Here is a 16057-nt window from a genome sequence, read left to right as displayed (position 1 = left end):
AGAGGATTAAAAACACATCATGAGAATGTGGTCAAATGCATTCACTGAATGTAGCATGTAATTATGATCTACTTTTTATTCCAAATTATTATAGAGATTGTAAATGATGAACTAAGAGCTCTCATCTTTTTAAATTACACTATCTGTAAATATGTTCTAGTAAGTTCCTCCTCAGACAACCCAATGACAACCATAACAGAAGTCTGTATCTACTAAAATTCAAATGAAAAAATGCTTATGTAAATTCTGTTGTAGTTTGTAAAGTATTTCTCTATGTATAATTTTAATTAATTTGTTTTCACACAATTCCAATTGGTAGAGTAGGACTTGCAATCCCAATTTTGTAGAAGAGGAAATGGAAACTGAGGGATTCAAAGACTATTTCACGTCAGAGGGTGTATAATCAATGTAGGAGATAATTTTTGTTGTGTCTCTGATAGAGAGGGAGATAGATAACTGCCTTTTTATTAAAAATAAATAATTACATATGCAAAAAAATAAAATGGTAATGATTATCAAAACAGTATATAAAATGTCATTCTAAAAACACTAGGATCTAGTCTTGTTTTTATTTTTATTTTTTTTATTTTTATTATTTTTTAAGATTTTATTTATTTATTTGAGAGAGAGACAGTGAGAGAGAGCATGAGCGAGAAGGTCAGAGGGAGAAGCAGACTCCCCATGGAGCTGGGAGCCCGATGTGGGACTCGATCCCGGGACTCCGGGATCATGAACTGAGCCGAAGGCAGTCGTCCAACCAACTGAGCCACCCAGACGTCCCTTTATTTTTATTTTTTTTTTCAAAGATTTCATTTATTTATTTGAGAGAGAGCACAAGCAGGGGGCAGGGGCTGAGGGAGAGGGAGAATCAGATTCCCCGCTGAGCAGGGACCACCCCCCCCCAACTCGGGGCTCAATCCCAGGACCCCAAGATCGTAACCTGAGCTGAAAGCAGATGCTTAACCCACTGCGCCACACAGGTGTCCCTATAGTCTTATTTTTAAAATATCAATATTGTTCCTAATAAGACTTAGTAGATTTTTTCCCCTTTAGAATTTTTTTTTTATATATTGACTAGAAACTTTTCCCTTTAAAGGGTTAATCTGAGAGCACGTTGAAAACAAATGGACATTCAAAGCTCTTTGTTTCATAAGCTGATGATTCAAAATGCATTCTATGGCCCAATTATTTTCTTTTGTGTTCAACCTGTGTAAGTCCTCTGAAAATGCTCCAGTCCCCAAGGAGCTCTGCTAGAGTCCCCACCTTTGGTCTCACTGAGGAAATACTGAAGTTGGGTTTTAAGAATTGCTTCCCAGAACTAGGCCAGTTTTGAGACATCATTGCCCACATAAAACCACTTAACTACATGGTTGAAATTTATTTATTCTTCAAAAGTACGAGTGAAAAGGAGCCTCTGTTGTAAAGTTCATGTTTAGGCTTTATTTATTTTTGGGGGGGAGCGGTGAAGATTATTTATTTATTTATTTGATAGACAGAGATCACAAGTAGGTAGAGAGGCAGGTAGAGAGAGAGGAGGAAGCAGGCTCCCTGCTGAGCAGAGAGCCTGATGTGGGGCTTGATCCCAGGACCCTGAGATCACGACCCGAGCCAAAGGCAGAGGCTTTAACCCACTGAGCCACCCAAGTGCCCTCATGTTTAGGCTTTAAATCAGACTTTCAAGTGAGTTCATCGCACTGGCATAGATGCTATTAAAAGCCAGACCAACAAGGGACTGGCTAAAAGACCAGAAAGAGAAACGGCTTAGGTGATTTTTTTTTTTTCTGTTTTACTGAAAAGAATATTGTGAATTTGGTTTCAGGAGACCATATTCAAGGGAGTATCCTATAATGTATAACCCCTACTACCCTATTCCATGCCTTTCATGTAATGATTAGTTAGGTGCACTGTCTTGTTTTAAACATTCTTTAACAATCCTAGGATTAGAGGAATTGCTGGTAGAAAAGTAGAGATAACTACATCCTGTCTCAGATCTGCTGTTGAAGGGGCTGTGATTTCCCTCTGCCTCCTACAGATCTGGCACAGCTTAAGGAAAAGCAGAAAGACTCCTAAAAGATCAGATAACAGACTAGATCACATGTTTAGATAAATTCTGTATTCTCTGCCGCACCACACATTGACCCTTTCTCCGTACCTCCAATGAGGCTTATGTGATGGAAAGCTTGATGTCATTTGTTCGATTTCTAGAAAAGAATCAAGGGACCTGTGTGTAATTTTTCTTTGTAAGAAAAATTCCTTCACGTTTATAATGTGTAAAAATCTTTCACTCTTGTTATAAGGGCTTTAAGGAAGGCAGGAAGAAAAAAAAAAAGTTTCAAAAAGAAGGCACAAGCAATCACCTCAAATTCTGTTAGAAATAAACAGTGCTGGGGCGCCTGGGTGGCTCAGTGGGTTAAACCTCTGCCTTTGGCTCAGGTCATGATCTCAGGGTCCTGGGATCGAGCCCCACATCGGGCTCTCTGCTCAACAGGGAGCCTGCTTTCCTCTCTCTCTCTCTGCCTGCTGTTCTGCTTACTTGTGATCTCTCTCTGTCAAATAAAATGTTTTTAAAAAAAGAAATAAACGGTGCTAACATTAATTGAATGTTATTACAGAGATCTTTCTGTGGTGGTGTTGCTATAAAGATGAGTAAATGCTGTTATAAAGACTATAATTGTACTGTTTCAAATAACACATTAAATCATAATTTTGTTTAATTTATATAAAAACATGGGGCTCCTGGGTGGCTCAGTTGGTTAAGCATTGCCTTCGGCTTAGGTCAGGATCCCGAGGTGCTAGGATCGAGCCCCGCATCAGGCTCCCTGCTCAGCGGGGAGCCTGCTTCTCCCTCTCCCTCTGCTGCGCCCCCTGTTTGTGCTGGCTGGCTTTCTCTGTCAAATAAATAAATACATAAATCTTTTAAAAATGTATATAAAAATATGAAGCTAAAAATGAACAGTTGTTGAATTTCAGATAAACATGGTTGCTTCTATTGTTTTTAACCATAAGAAGTAGTATTTTATAAAAGGGTCTCAAATGTTGAGAATAGAGATTGTAGAAGGCATTAAAATATTGCACACATTTGTTTCGCTACAGGTTTTGACTTCAAATCATAAAGGATGAGAACATTCATACTTCCACATTTCTCCCCCACATCCCTTTTCCATACCTCCAAACATTTATCACTTAGATTATAATTTTTGTATTTTCAAGTTTTTAAAATTTCCCCTTTATTTCTCAAACCAAATTCCCACAATATTTAATGCACCTTTTAGACTTTAATAGATTCAGTGGTAATCCTTAATCTTATAGGATTTCTACATTTCTGAGCTCTTTCATTTTATTCATCAGAATGTTATTTCCAAGTTGGTTCATCAAGAGGGGTTTCTAAGGGGCACCTGGGTGGCTCAGTTGTTAAGCATTTGCCTTCAGCTCAGGTCATGATCCCAGAGTCCTGGGATGGCCCCGCACGGGGCTCTCTGCTCAGCAGGAAGCCTGCTTCTCCCTCTCCCACTCCCCCTGCTTGTGTTCCCTCTCTCTCTGTGTCTCTGTTAAATAATTAATAAAAATCTTAAAAAAAAAAAAAAGGATTTCCAAGTGTTTTATGCCTTGTGTTTATTTTTTGTTTGTTGTTTTTATATTTGTGAATTTCTGCATTTATATCTGGACAGCATTTAGCTGGATATAACATTCTGGGGCCCTACCACTTTTTCCCCCTTGGGAGCTCTCTTTGGATGAATGGTAGTATTCTTCATCTACCTGTAGAATTCATAAGTTAAACTGAACATATTTTAGTGTTCAACATCTGCATTAAATTTTCCTGAAACACAGGGTGCTCTTTCATTACATATATATATTTCTTTCAATTCAGGGGAAAATTTTTCTTATATCTACAAAGTATTTTCTAATGTATTTGGAATTTTTCACAAGTGTTTTCTCATAATTTTGGGGAGGGTTCTTCTGCTTCTTGCTTTTTTCTAATTTATTTGGTGCTAAATTTGTTTTAGCCTAAATTTATTTCCATTGGTCTGCTATTTCCCTTTTCATCTCATTCTGTTTTAAATTTTTGTATGTCAGCTCTTGTTTAATTAAATGCATGCTCTTATTAAATAAACTTAGTACATGAAACACTTGTGGGAATTCTCTTTGGTATAACTGGTTTATATTTTCTTCTAGAGTCAGCCTTTTCTGTCTCTTTTCATGAAACATGATATAATTTCTTCTTTCTCTATGTTTGCAGGTTTGTTATGTCATTTCTTGCTTATGCTGAGCTAATTCTGTCTAAAACGGCTCTTTGATCTGATAAAATATGGGTTAATTCTTGTCTACCTTCTAAGAAAATCTGACAGTAGCCCTCTGTCTCTGCACACCACAGTTTGAGGTTTGGCTGACATATTTTATGTACACACTTTACCATATTTTGGGGTAAAGGGCTGTGGGGATAGACATATAGAGGTGGGACTATATACTCTGGGATTACAGAGGATGGGTTATTCCTTTCTAAGGTATTCTTAAGAAAATCTACTGAGGAAGTTCTCTTTCTTTCTTTTAAGATTTTTTTTAAAGGATTTATTTATTTTAGAGAGAGAGAGTGGGCAGGGGGAGTGGCAGTGGGAGAGGGAGAGAGAGTCTTAAGCAGACTCTGTACTGAATACAAGAGCCTGATGCGGGGCTTGATTTCACGACCCTGAGATAGTGACTTGAACTGAAACCAAGAGTCGGACCTCAACCTAGGGTGGCACCCAGGTGCCCCTTTAAAGATTTTATTTTTAAGTACTCTCTACCTGGGGCTCAACCTTTAAGTACTCAACCTGGGGCTCAGACTCAACCCAAAGGTGAAGAATCACATGTTCCACCGACTGAGCCAGCCAGATGTTCCCTGCCTCCCCCTTGCCCCCAAGGAAGTTTTCTAATTGGTTGGGACCAAGTCCCTTTCCAGAGGGGAATGTCCAAGGCTTTACATCATATGGTTAAATCTGTTGTGACCCAGAAGTTTCTCTTCCATCAGTGAGACAACTTTACTGGGGGCTTCCCAACATTCCTCTAGTCTTGGAGTGTTGAAAGGATTAGGAGTTATACCTTGTTAGGTCAGATTTCCTGGCTTTCTTCTTCAACAATTAGATTATAAAGTGTATGACATGATACTGTCTTTTTTTTCCCATTGGCTTGTTGGTATGTCTTTATTTCTGTTTTACTATTTTTTTTTTTAAGTCAAATCTTTAAGGTAGAACTTACCTATGACAAAATGCACTCACTCTCAGATGCGTTTACCTACTTATCCCCACCACGGAAAAGATACAGAACATTTTCATCACCCCCACAAGTTCCCTTCTGCTATCTGGAGGCAATCACACCTCCCACACAAAGCCCCGGGAAGCTCCCAATCCGCTTTCTAGCACTACGTTAGTCCGATCTTTTCTAGGTTTTATAAAAATGGGATCCTACAGTATGTACTCTTTTGTGCCTGGCTTCTTTGATTCAGAATGTTTTTGAGATTCATCTCTGCTGGTGTATCAGCCGTCCACTCCTTTTTATCGTTGAGTCGTATTCCCTTGTGTTCATCTCTTCCTCTATTAATCACTAGTTGAAAGACATTTGGATTGTGTCCAGTCTCTAGCGATCACGAAGGAAGCTGCTATGAACAGTGTTGTATTCGTCTCTGTACAGACATGTTTTCTGTTTTCTGGGCTAGAATGGACTGCTGGAATCACTGGATTTGTTTACCTCATACAACTTTCAGAGTACTTTCCAAAATGATGCTTCTTTTTACATTCTTACCAGTAATATATAAGAGCTCCTAAATTTTACTTAAGTGTATGGAATGGTATCTTATTGTGGTTTTATTTTCCATTTCTCTTATGACTAACAATGTTGATTCTCTTTTCACATGCTTATTGGTCATTTATATATGTTCCTTTTTAGTTCAAATTTTTGTCCATTGTCGGGTTACTCATCTTCTTATTATTGTGTTGTAAGATTTCTTTATATTTTTAAAGAGTTCTTTATACTTCAGATATAAGCTGTTTGTCAGATATATTTTTACGACTAATTTCTCCTAGTCTGTGAAGATTTTCATTTCCATTTTTAACAGTATTTTTTTGAAACCCGTTTTATCATTTTTTATTTGTTTTTACTTTGAACATCTTGTATAGGAAGTCTTTGCCTACCCAAGGTTATGAAGATTTTTTCCTGTCCCCCCCACCCAAGGTTTACAGTACCTTTTTCCCATTGAATTACCCTGAAATGTTTGTTGAAAGTAATTGGATCATATACTATTTCTGGACTCTGAATTCTGTCTTGCTGATGTTCATGCTTAGCCTTACTCTAATGTCACACTCTGTTATCATAGTTTTATAGTAAGTCTTGAAATAAGACCATGTAAATGCCAAAACTTTGTCATTTGTTTCTTTTCCCAAAATTATTTCGGGTAGTCTAAGTTCATTTCACTTACCTATATATTCTTTTTTTTTTTTTTAAAGATTTTATTTATTTATTTGACAGAGAGAAATCACAAGTAAGCAGAGAGGCAGGCAGAGAGAGAGGAGGAAGCAGGCTCCCTGCTGAGCAGAAAGCCCGATGTGGGGCTCGAACCCAGGACCTGGGATCATGACCTGAGCCGAAGGCAGCGGCTTAACCCACTGAGCCACCCAGGCGCCCCCACTTACCTATATATTCTTAAATGAACTTGTCAATTAGATTGAATTTACAAAGGGAAATGCTCACCAATATTAAATCATGATGTTAATGTAGTTTGTTTTTATCAACTATGGTGATACGTAAATAATACCTTCTTATTTATATTTGCATCTGAGTAGACATTTACACACTGCTCAGATGTAAAGAAATGAAACTGTTTTAATTTCTAAACCATTCCCAATATTCCTAACCAACTCCGAGTCCCCATGAGAGCAGGATTTGCTACTTCAAGGTTACCTGTTTCTGGCTTAAAGCTTAGTGTTTAAAGGAAAAATACACAGGGTAAATATTTACCTCTTTAGGATTTCTCTTTTCCTCTCTCCATTCCCTTTTCTCCAGGAGTAATCTGGAAATGTGGTATAGGATAGGCTGGAAGGGGTAGGAGGTTTGTTGGTGTGATGTCATTACAGATAGAGGTCTGGACAAAGGCAGCAGGAATGCAGAGGAGACAATAAGTATGAGTCCAGCTTCCATCTAAGAGAGGATCACCAGTCCCTGTCACCAGACCTACTCAGGCTGTTTCTGAACATGTGAATATTTTCTACATCCTTTTCCATACACTTACAGTAAATTTACAAGTGTGTTTATATTACTTCTGTTATTTACGCTGTGAAATCTCAAAAAGAAAAGTACTAGTTTACTGATTTATTCAAGCAGCAAAATTTTTAAAAATATTTCATCTACCTACAACAATACACTATTCACTCTCTCCAGCAAGGCTGTGGAAAACGCACTGAGGTTAAGTTCCCTTAGCGCTTTAGTACGGATTCTAGTGCCACCTTGTGGTGTTTCTGGGGGTTACAGGCTGGTGATTTCCTTCAGGGGTTTCTCATTGGTTATGAAACTGATTTTCTTTTTTCTTTTTTCTTTTTTTTTTTTTAAGATTTTATTTATTTGTCAGAGAGAGAGAGGGAGAGAGAGCGAGCACAGGCAGACAGAATGGCAGGCAGAGGCAGAGGGAGAAGCAGGTTCCCTGAAGAGCAAGGAGCCCGATGTGGGACTCTATCCTAGGACGCTGGGATCATGACCTGAGCGGAAGGCAGCTGCTTAACCAACTGAGCCACCCAGGCGTCCCTTCTTTTTCTTTTTTAAAAGATTTATTTATTTGACAGAGAGAGATCACAAGTTGGCAGAGAAAGAGAGAGAGAGAGAGAGGAGGAAGCAGGCTCCCTGCTGAGAAGAGAGCCCGATGCGGGGCTCGATTCCAGGACCCTGAGATCATGACCTGAGCCAAAAGCAGAGGCTTAACCCACTGAGCCACCCAGGCACCCTTGATTTTCTTTTTTTTAAAGATATACACCTTATCTCTTTGAAAAGCAAATTTTATTTTTAATATTTAATTTTAAGACTTTTAAGAAAACCTACCTGTAGCTTTCCACGGATTTAAAAAGACACTGTAGGAGCACCTGGGTGGTTCAGTCTGTTAAACCATGGATTCTTGGTTTTGGCTCATGTCATGATCTTAGGGTGTTGGGATCGAGCCCTGCATTTGGCTCCCTACTCAGTTAGGAGCCTGCTGTCCCTCTCCCCCTTCTCTCCCCGCAACCCCCACTTGTTCACGTGCTCGTTCACTCTCTCAAATACATAAATATTTTTTAAAAAGAAAATTTGAAGATCAAATATGGTAAGTGTAAATTCCTTAGGGGGAGGTTAATCAATCAGTAATTCCTGGACCATCTTCTTGGGTTGTTATGGGTGTCAAATACCTGCTGGTGACCCATGACAATCTCTGGGAAGATTCACCGACTAGTTCATGTAAATCTTTGTGGTCGGCCAACACTACCTAACAGTTTTTCTTTTTTCAGGAATCAATAACATAAAACTTACATTCATGAAAAATATCACTGGAGGAGTAGCTTTTCAAGCAGATTGTGTTATTCTTCTGTGATTTCTTCTTTCTTTCTTGGCCATTAATGTGTTTTGTTTTGTTTTGTTTTGTTTTTAAACAGCAAGTGGAAGCAAGAGTTTATCTTCAGCAGAATTTTTTTTTTCCTCAGTAAAATTTGAAAAATCCTGGTTCAGTTTCATATTTTAAAAAATTTATTATCATTTAGGCAAGTCAAAACAGGGCAGCCCATAGGGGTCAGGCTTTTCAACTCTATGGAACTGAAATTTCCATGTCTTACAGTAACATTTCTTTATTACACCATTAGTGTTAAATTCTGTGGAACGGAACACGTACCAGGCATATTGTTGTTAAGGAGAGCCAAAACAAATAAGCAAAGGATTGTGAGGCTGGGGAAAGCTTTCTGGGTCAAAATTATTTGTCTAGAGTAGTACCCATCTGCTACTAAAATAAGGAATTTCATTTTTTTCCAAAGACTCCTTACTCAGTCCCTATATATCTTCTGGAATTGCTGATGAATCAATCAATCCTTTGTATTACGTTTTCTGTGTGTGTAAAATGGACAAGTATGAGGTCTATCTTAGAATGTTGAAAATTAAGGGAGATATGTAATGCTTTTGTTCTGAATATAACTAATTGTGGTTATTTTAAATTCAGGACCTGGCCTTTCATTATCAAAAGCCCCAAGCAGTATAAAAACCTTTCTTTCATGGATGCAATGAATAAGTTTAAATGGGCTAAAAAAGAAGGTCTTTCCTTCAACAAGCTTGTCCTTAGCTTGCCAGTGAACGTGAGATGCTCCAAGACAGACAATGCAGAGTGGTCGGTAAGCCCTACTTTGTTTTCATCTTTGAAGAAACTAGATGTCACATTTTACCTAATCCCCAACAGGTAAAATCTAAGGAACAGACAAATACCCATAAATCCAGTGTTTCAGTTGTCTTTTGATATGTCTGATAATTTATTTGTTCAGTCACTGCTTGGGTTGACTGAGAAGTCCTGATTTTACCCTCTACAAAGAAGGAGATTGACTAATCAACTAAGGTTGGAATGAAGCAGGAATAGGATGGGATGAGAGCTTCAAAAAGCAACAGAGCTGAGTTTGTATCTCTCTGCCCCGCCCCCCTCTGCATCCCTAAGGCTCCGAGTCCCCTGATGGTTGACTCCTTGGGCGACCCACTCCCACCCACCGCTTTCACCCTGCCCAAGTGGGGGAGCTGAGCAAGACCTCTTCTTGCATTGTCTACTGTTTCGTTTTTCAGATTCAAGGGATGACAGCGTTACCTCCCCACGTGGAAAGACCGTATAAAGCAGAGCCTTTGGTGTGTGGAGCCTCTTCTTCCTCTTCCGTGCACAGAAATGGCTCTTTTGAGCTTCTCGTGGGCTTCATGGCACTCGGTAGCTTGCTGCACAGCGCACGCCTATGGTCCTCATTCTGTGCCTGGGGACGATGTTTCCTGTGATCCGAGCGTGTGGGTTAAAGACACTGTGGGCACGAAGAGAGAGCATGAGGCGTGTGGAGAACTTCCGGTCACACACTCCCTTCCTCTCTGCGTCCATCCTTCCCCGTCTACCTGAGAGATGTTGACTGGGTTCTCTCCTTTTGCTCAGATGTGTCTGATCACATGTATCTGCTGCCAATAAAGCAAAAGTAGACTGACTTAACACGACCTTTTTAACAATTTGGACAAAGTCAAGTGGAAGGGAAAGAGTTCTTTATTTCCTTCCATGTTTCATTTTATTTAAAGACTCATCATCATTATTTCACTTTTCTTTGGTGATTTGGCTTCCAGATTCCTTTCTTAAAAGGAATCTAAATCTTAAAATGCTTTCATCTTAAAAATGTAAAAGAAAGTACGTTCTCTTCCACGTTTCGTCTTCTTTATTGTTCTTTGGGTGTGACTTCCCCAGTGTAATAATGGTCCTTTCTTTCCTTCAGTGTTGATCCAGCTGTGCCCTTTCTGTGAAAAACTGATGGGCCCCTGACCTCAGTGCGTTTCAGTGATACCCATTCCAGCTTCTCGGTTTATCTGGGTCTACTAGTACTCCTGAACTACCCCAAACCCATCTTAAAATAATTTCTTTTTCCTTCCCCACCCAGCATTGGCCAGGTGAGTTTTTTTTCTTGAGCTCTGTTACCCTCTAAAAAGAAAGAAGCTACGGGAAACACAGAAATGGTATATAATGGTTGTAGGCTGAGGAGAAAACATAGCTGGCTGCAGACCCTGTGCTGTGAGGGGTCCTTCATGAGGTTCTAGGTCAAAGGCCCAGTAATTCGAGCCAGCGTAGGAGGGTGTGAGGTCCCTGTAGGACCTCACTGACCAGGTTGGGTGTCATGCGTGAGGCATCCTGGCTCAATTTGAGTCATAGTTGCTATGGTAGATTTATTTTTATATTAGTTAATAAACTAACTTTCCTTAGTAAAGTCGTTGCCAGTGGAAAATCGTGTCACTTTTTAGGTTCCCTTTGTGTAGTTCAGGCAAATCTCATTGTATGTCCTTTCCTCATTTCTTAAGCTAAGTCTGTTTGGATCATATACAGGCTAGAAAGGGATACAGGAATTTTAGAAGTTTGCATTGGTGGATTCAGGGAATCTCCTTTTTCAGTTGATGTTACTAAGAATAAAGCTGACATTCTTCTTCTCTTAGGAATTCTTATGAATGTATAATTGTGAGGCATTGACTCTATATTTGAAATTAGGATAGGTTATCTGTTGAAAATCCGGTAGGATTCTGATTATATTCTAAGTTAGTTTTCTCTTACAGTGAGTAGACCTTCCTGAAGAGCCCAGGCTTTCTACTCTGCCCTCGGTCTTGTTGCATGACCTGTTTCCTAGGCTAGCAGGATTTCCTGAGACCAAAGGCAGATCAGAATCTCCAGGTCCGATGGTCCCTGCTGTGATCCTTAATGCAGGAAGTGTAGGAAACACGTAGGTGATGACACCAATATTCATCAAAGCTGGATGAGGTTCAGGGGTACCTTGGATGATCACTCTCTCTGAAGGAGTCTCTGGCAGGATCAAGAGAGTCCTAGTGGTGATAAGAGAGATGCAGTCCGCAGATGGAAACCTATTAAGACCTTTGAACTTCATCTTAATGGCTATGGAGGCCAACGATGAGTGGCAAACAGAAGGACATAGGGAAGCATGGTAATTGCGTTGTACCTAATTGTACTGTACAATTTGTTCACCCAAATTTATTGTTGGATACAGAAGCCATCTCCTGTTTTCTAGTATGATAAACATTGTTGTGATTATAAGTATTTCCTTACAATAAATTGCTCTAAGTATAATCGCAGAATTAATAATTATCTTTTTCAAGATTTTGAGTTAATAATTATAAATTGAATTTTGATGAATAGTGCCAACTGTCTTCAACTTTTTGTTTAAATTATTTTCAGATGGTTCCCAATTCTATGTATATACCTATCCATCCATCTATCTAACAATATCTATCATCTATGTGAATATCCATCCATCCATCCATCTAACTATATCTATCTATCTATCTATCTATTATCTATCATCTATCTACAGAGAGAGAATGATAATTTAAATATGGCATTTTGAGGGCTCAGGGTGAAAGGTTTCTAAAAATTTATTCTTTCTAGGTTTGTAATTATTTCAGAATAAAAAGCTACAAATATGAATGAAGTAATGAAGGATCCACCTATGGTACAATGACCCAAGCGGTCTTTCTCCCCTAGGCAGTACCCACCATTTTGGAGAGAAATAAAGAAAACCTGGGTTGTGATTATTCCTCAGATGCCTCTGGGAGATTATTTCTCAGTTTGTCAGTTCTGACTAGAGATGGGCATATGCCGATTTGGAGGTCCAGAATGAAGAAAGGGCTTGAAGAACCCAGGGAGTGAAGAAGGATCCCCATAACAAAAGAACAAGAGTTTGGAATCATTCAAACATATTATATATTATTTGTGTTCTTCCCTCGATTATAAACCTAATGCGTAGTCATGCCTATTCACCGAAGGGAATCTGGAAAATATGGTAACTTTGAAACCGTAAGTAACAAAACCCATTAATCCTATTACCGAGAGAAGACCAATTTTAACCTTTTGGTGATAGGCTTCTAGTCTATACCTCTGAAAGGATATTTGTGTGGATCCATACATTGATGTTAGCTAGCACTAGGTTCTACAACAAATACCAAATATGAGTGGTTTAACACAAAAAAGTTTACTTCATGTTTATTAATAGTTCAATATGTGTGATTCATTTGGTAACCGACTTTCCTTCTTAAGGTGATTCAGGTCCCCAAGATCCTGTGATTCCATCATCCCTAGATCATGGCCCTGTGCACTCACCTTGCTGAGGGAGAGAGACCTGACCTAGAAGTGACATATATCATTTCTGGACTCACTCTGTCAATTAAAATTAGCTACAGGGCCTCGCAGGAATGCAAAAGGGGCTGGATGTGCAACGCTTACTGTGGTAGCTGCCTCCTAATGACAACACTGTAGAAGAACTGTCTCTGCGGCCATAGAGACATTTTAGCAAACTTGACTTTTCACCTAGTTCAGTGATTCCAAAAGTTTCAAGTTAGAAACAGACCAACATAGGGGTGCTGACAATACATTTTGTCAAATAGAGCACTAACCAGAGCAACTACTATTTATTTCACAAATTTTATTGAAAGCCTCTTTGGAGCCAGGCTCTGCATTGGAGTGTTGGCCTTAGAATTGTGAGCAAAAAACAGATATTATCTGTGCCATGATGGAGATTTAGACTTGTGAGGAAGCTCATAGCTGAGTCAACTAAAATCTCCTATCACCAACATTTCACTTTACAGTATGGAAGGAGGGATGCCTGGATGGCTCAGTTGGTTAAAATCTCTGCCTTTGACCCAGGTTATGATCCCAGAGTCCTGGGATAGAGTCCCACATGGGGATTCCTGCTCAGTGAGGAGTCTGCTTCTCCCTCTGCCTGCTGCTCCTCCTGCCTGTGTCCCTCTCTCTCTCTGTGACAAATAAATAAAATCTTTTAAAAAGTTAAATAAAACATGGAAGGATTCAAAATAAATGTCAGTCCTTCGAATTGAATAAATTGAGCTTTATGAAAAGCTTATTCATTCACTTTCTCCATAAATTTGTACCATGAATCCAGTTTGTATCCTAGTTTGATCATCTTAGCCCTACAGAATCTTGATTGACAGCTGTATCCAAATCCAGCATGGTCAAACTGATACGTCACGAGCAGAAAACAGATAATCGAATAGACTGATGGCAGCAACCCGTGCTTCCCTGGTCAGAGCTGTGTTCCACGGAAAATACGAAAAGTCATGGAAAATTGTTCCAAAGTTAAACAGGCTTACTACAGAACTTCTCAGAGTCTTTAAAATATATGTATGCATCTGAAAGTCCAAAAGAAGTTTATGCTCTATGAAACATTTCCCAATGTATCGTGCAGTGGTGGAACAACATTCCCCAAGAAACGAGCTTTGGGGCACACTACTTTCCTGGCAGAGGATAGCCAGGTTTCCGTAACAAGTTTTATGGAAGATTCCAAACTGTTCATGGGCAACTGTAAAACACAGCCTGACAAACATAGGCCTTCCACTTAACGTTCACTAGTCTCTTCCTTACTTCCTGTTCTGTTTCACCAACAAACACATGCTACTTTTTTTTTCAATCAGTCTAGAGGTAGCATAATAGAATTTTAAAAAGGAATTTAAAAGGGAATATTAAAAAAGAATATACTAAAATGAATTAAATGACATGAATTAGGTATTTGAGAAATGTTGACTGTTAGGGTCTGTGATCAAAGGAACGAGACTGACACAAAGCAAAAGTAAAGCAAAGCTTTATTTTGCGCCAAGCATCGAAAATCAAACCGACCAGTCAGGGCCGTCTCTTACAAAGAGGCGAAGACGACCAGGACACTGACCAGGACTACTGCCCCTACCCGAGGACTCCCCCTACCCAAGGACCTCCCCCCATCCACCCCCCACCCAGCGGTGCTGCTCCCTGGCGGTGCTGCTCCCTGGAGGGGCTCATGATGCTCCAGACAACTACCCTGATGATCCCGCCGCTCCCAACACGATGCTGCTCCCAACGACCCCCCCCTCCACGATGCTGCTCCCAAGGACCCCCCATGATGCTGCTCCAAAGGACTCCAAGGCTCCCGCTCCTGAGGACCCCGACGCTATCACTACTTCCCTGCCTCACAGCCTAACCTTTATAGAGGTGGTTGAGCCTGGGGCCCACACACAGGTGGCCAATGAAATTGCAATACACAGGGAAAACTGCACAGTCATGCTAGGTCGGCAGTACGGGTGACCAACTGAATTTCAATTTACCACAGTAAATATATGAGCGCCGCACTGATTGGATGTCTCCATGCGGCCTGGCCCGCCCCTATATCTGGGGTTTGCAAGCAAGTTCCTCCGGGAGGGGTGGGGCCAATCCAAGCCCACAAGGAAATGGCTCCCTCTGGCCAACCAGGCCCCTACATTGACAAATAAGGCTGTATGTCTTTGGAAATTTAAGACCTCTGGACAAAGACTAATGGTGTGGAATCGACATAATACAAAAAAAAAAAAAAAAAAAAAAAAAGGGGAAGTGTGGGGAATAATCTATAAATGTAGGATGCAAGCCTGAACTGAACCACTTTCCTCCTTAATATTTTTAAGTAGCCCCATTAAATATTCATGAGCAAAATAATGCCATACATTTATCTAATGCTTTGGAATTTGTAAAGTGTTTTCACAATATTTAGTGCTTAAAACTGCTCTTATAAGTGAATGCTTACATTCAGAAAAGCTAAAGAGACAGCATTTTATTCCCAATAATTGTGGGAGAACTGTTGCAGTCACTTTACAAACTACATGTGTATGAACTAGATCCAAGTTACTTGGACTTACTAAGCGTCTGTTTTCCCACTGATAAAGTGAGGATAATAATTTCTAGCCTTATGACGTGCCTTGTGGACTAAAAGTGGCAATAAAGAGATAGCACCCAGCACACTGCACTGTCAATAGTACTTTTTTCCCTCTCTTTGAAGATCTCACACTGGGGTACACACTCTCTGATGATAAATGCAGAATTTTCTCTCTTACCTTTCAGGCATAATCAACTAAAATTAGATTAACCGAACCATTTCTGCTGAGCAAACTATACACAATCAAATGAATATTATATCTGCGTGAATTTGACAATGATTCCCCCCCAAAATATCTCTAATGACTGACTACTTAATATGTCTTCTGTTTCTGAAGAGGAGAAAAGCACCTTATTTTGCTTTTTTGTTTCTCCTCTCAGAAGTAATGACTTCTCACTGAAATGAATGCTAGTTCAGAGTTAAAATGAGCCAATCCACCTTTCTTGTCTTTTGTACGATGAGTATGTGAGTAGCTTTAAATTCTGCTCTATTTTTTATTGCTTCATGAACTTTTATCTTCCATATTTGATTACAGGAACTTCACCTCACCTTGGGAAACTGTTCCATAAGTTGTCTTCTCTTATTAGCATATGTCTGGAAAAACAGGCTTTTCCAAATAATCCTAC

The 16057-nt window shown here is 39.6% G+C and overlaps 1 protein-coding gene across 1 annotated transcript in view; it reads left to right on the top strand.

Annotated features, from left to right (window-relative positions):
• Positions 1-11845, top strand: part of MOXD1 (monooxygenase DBH like 1) — a 98385-nt gene extending 86540 nt beyond the window's left edge. The window contains exons 11-12 of the mRNA XM_047734879.1: positions 9197-9365; positions 9802-11845. Coding sequence (XP_047590835.1) covers positions 9197-9365; positions 9802-10002 — 370 coding nt within the window. The 3' untranslated portion in view covers positions 10003-11845. The remainder of the gene's footprint in view (positions 1-9196; positions 9366-9801) is intronic.
• The last annotated feature ends 4212 nt before the right edge of the window (positions 11846-16057 follow it).

The sequence above is a fragment of the Lutra lutra genome, chromosome 6, assembly GCF_902655055.1.
Source record: "Lutra lutra chromosome 6, mLutLut1.2, whole genome shotgun sequence".
Classification (NCBI taxonomy): Eukaryota; Metazoa; Chordata; class Mammalia; order Carnivora; family Mustelidae; genus Lutra; species Lutra lutra.
This window is presented reverse-complemented; position numbering and strand designations above follow the sequence as displayed.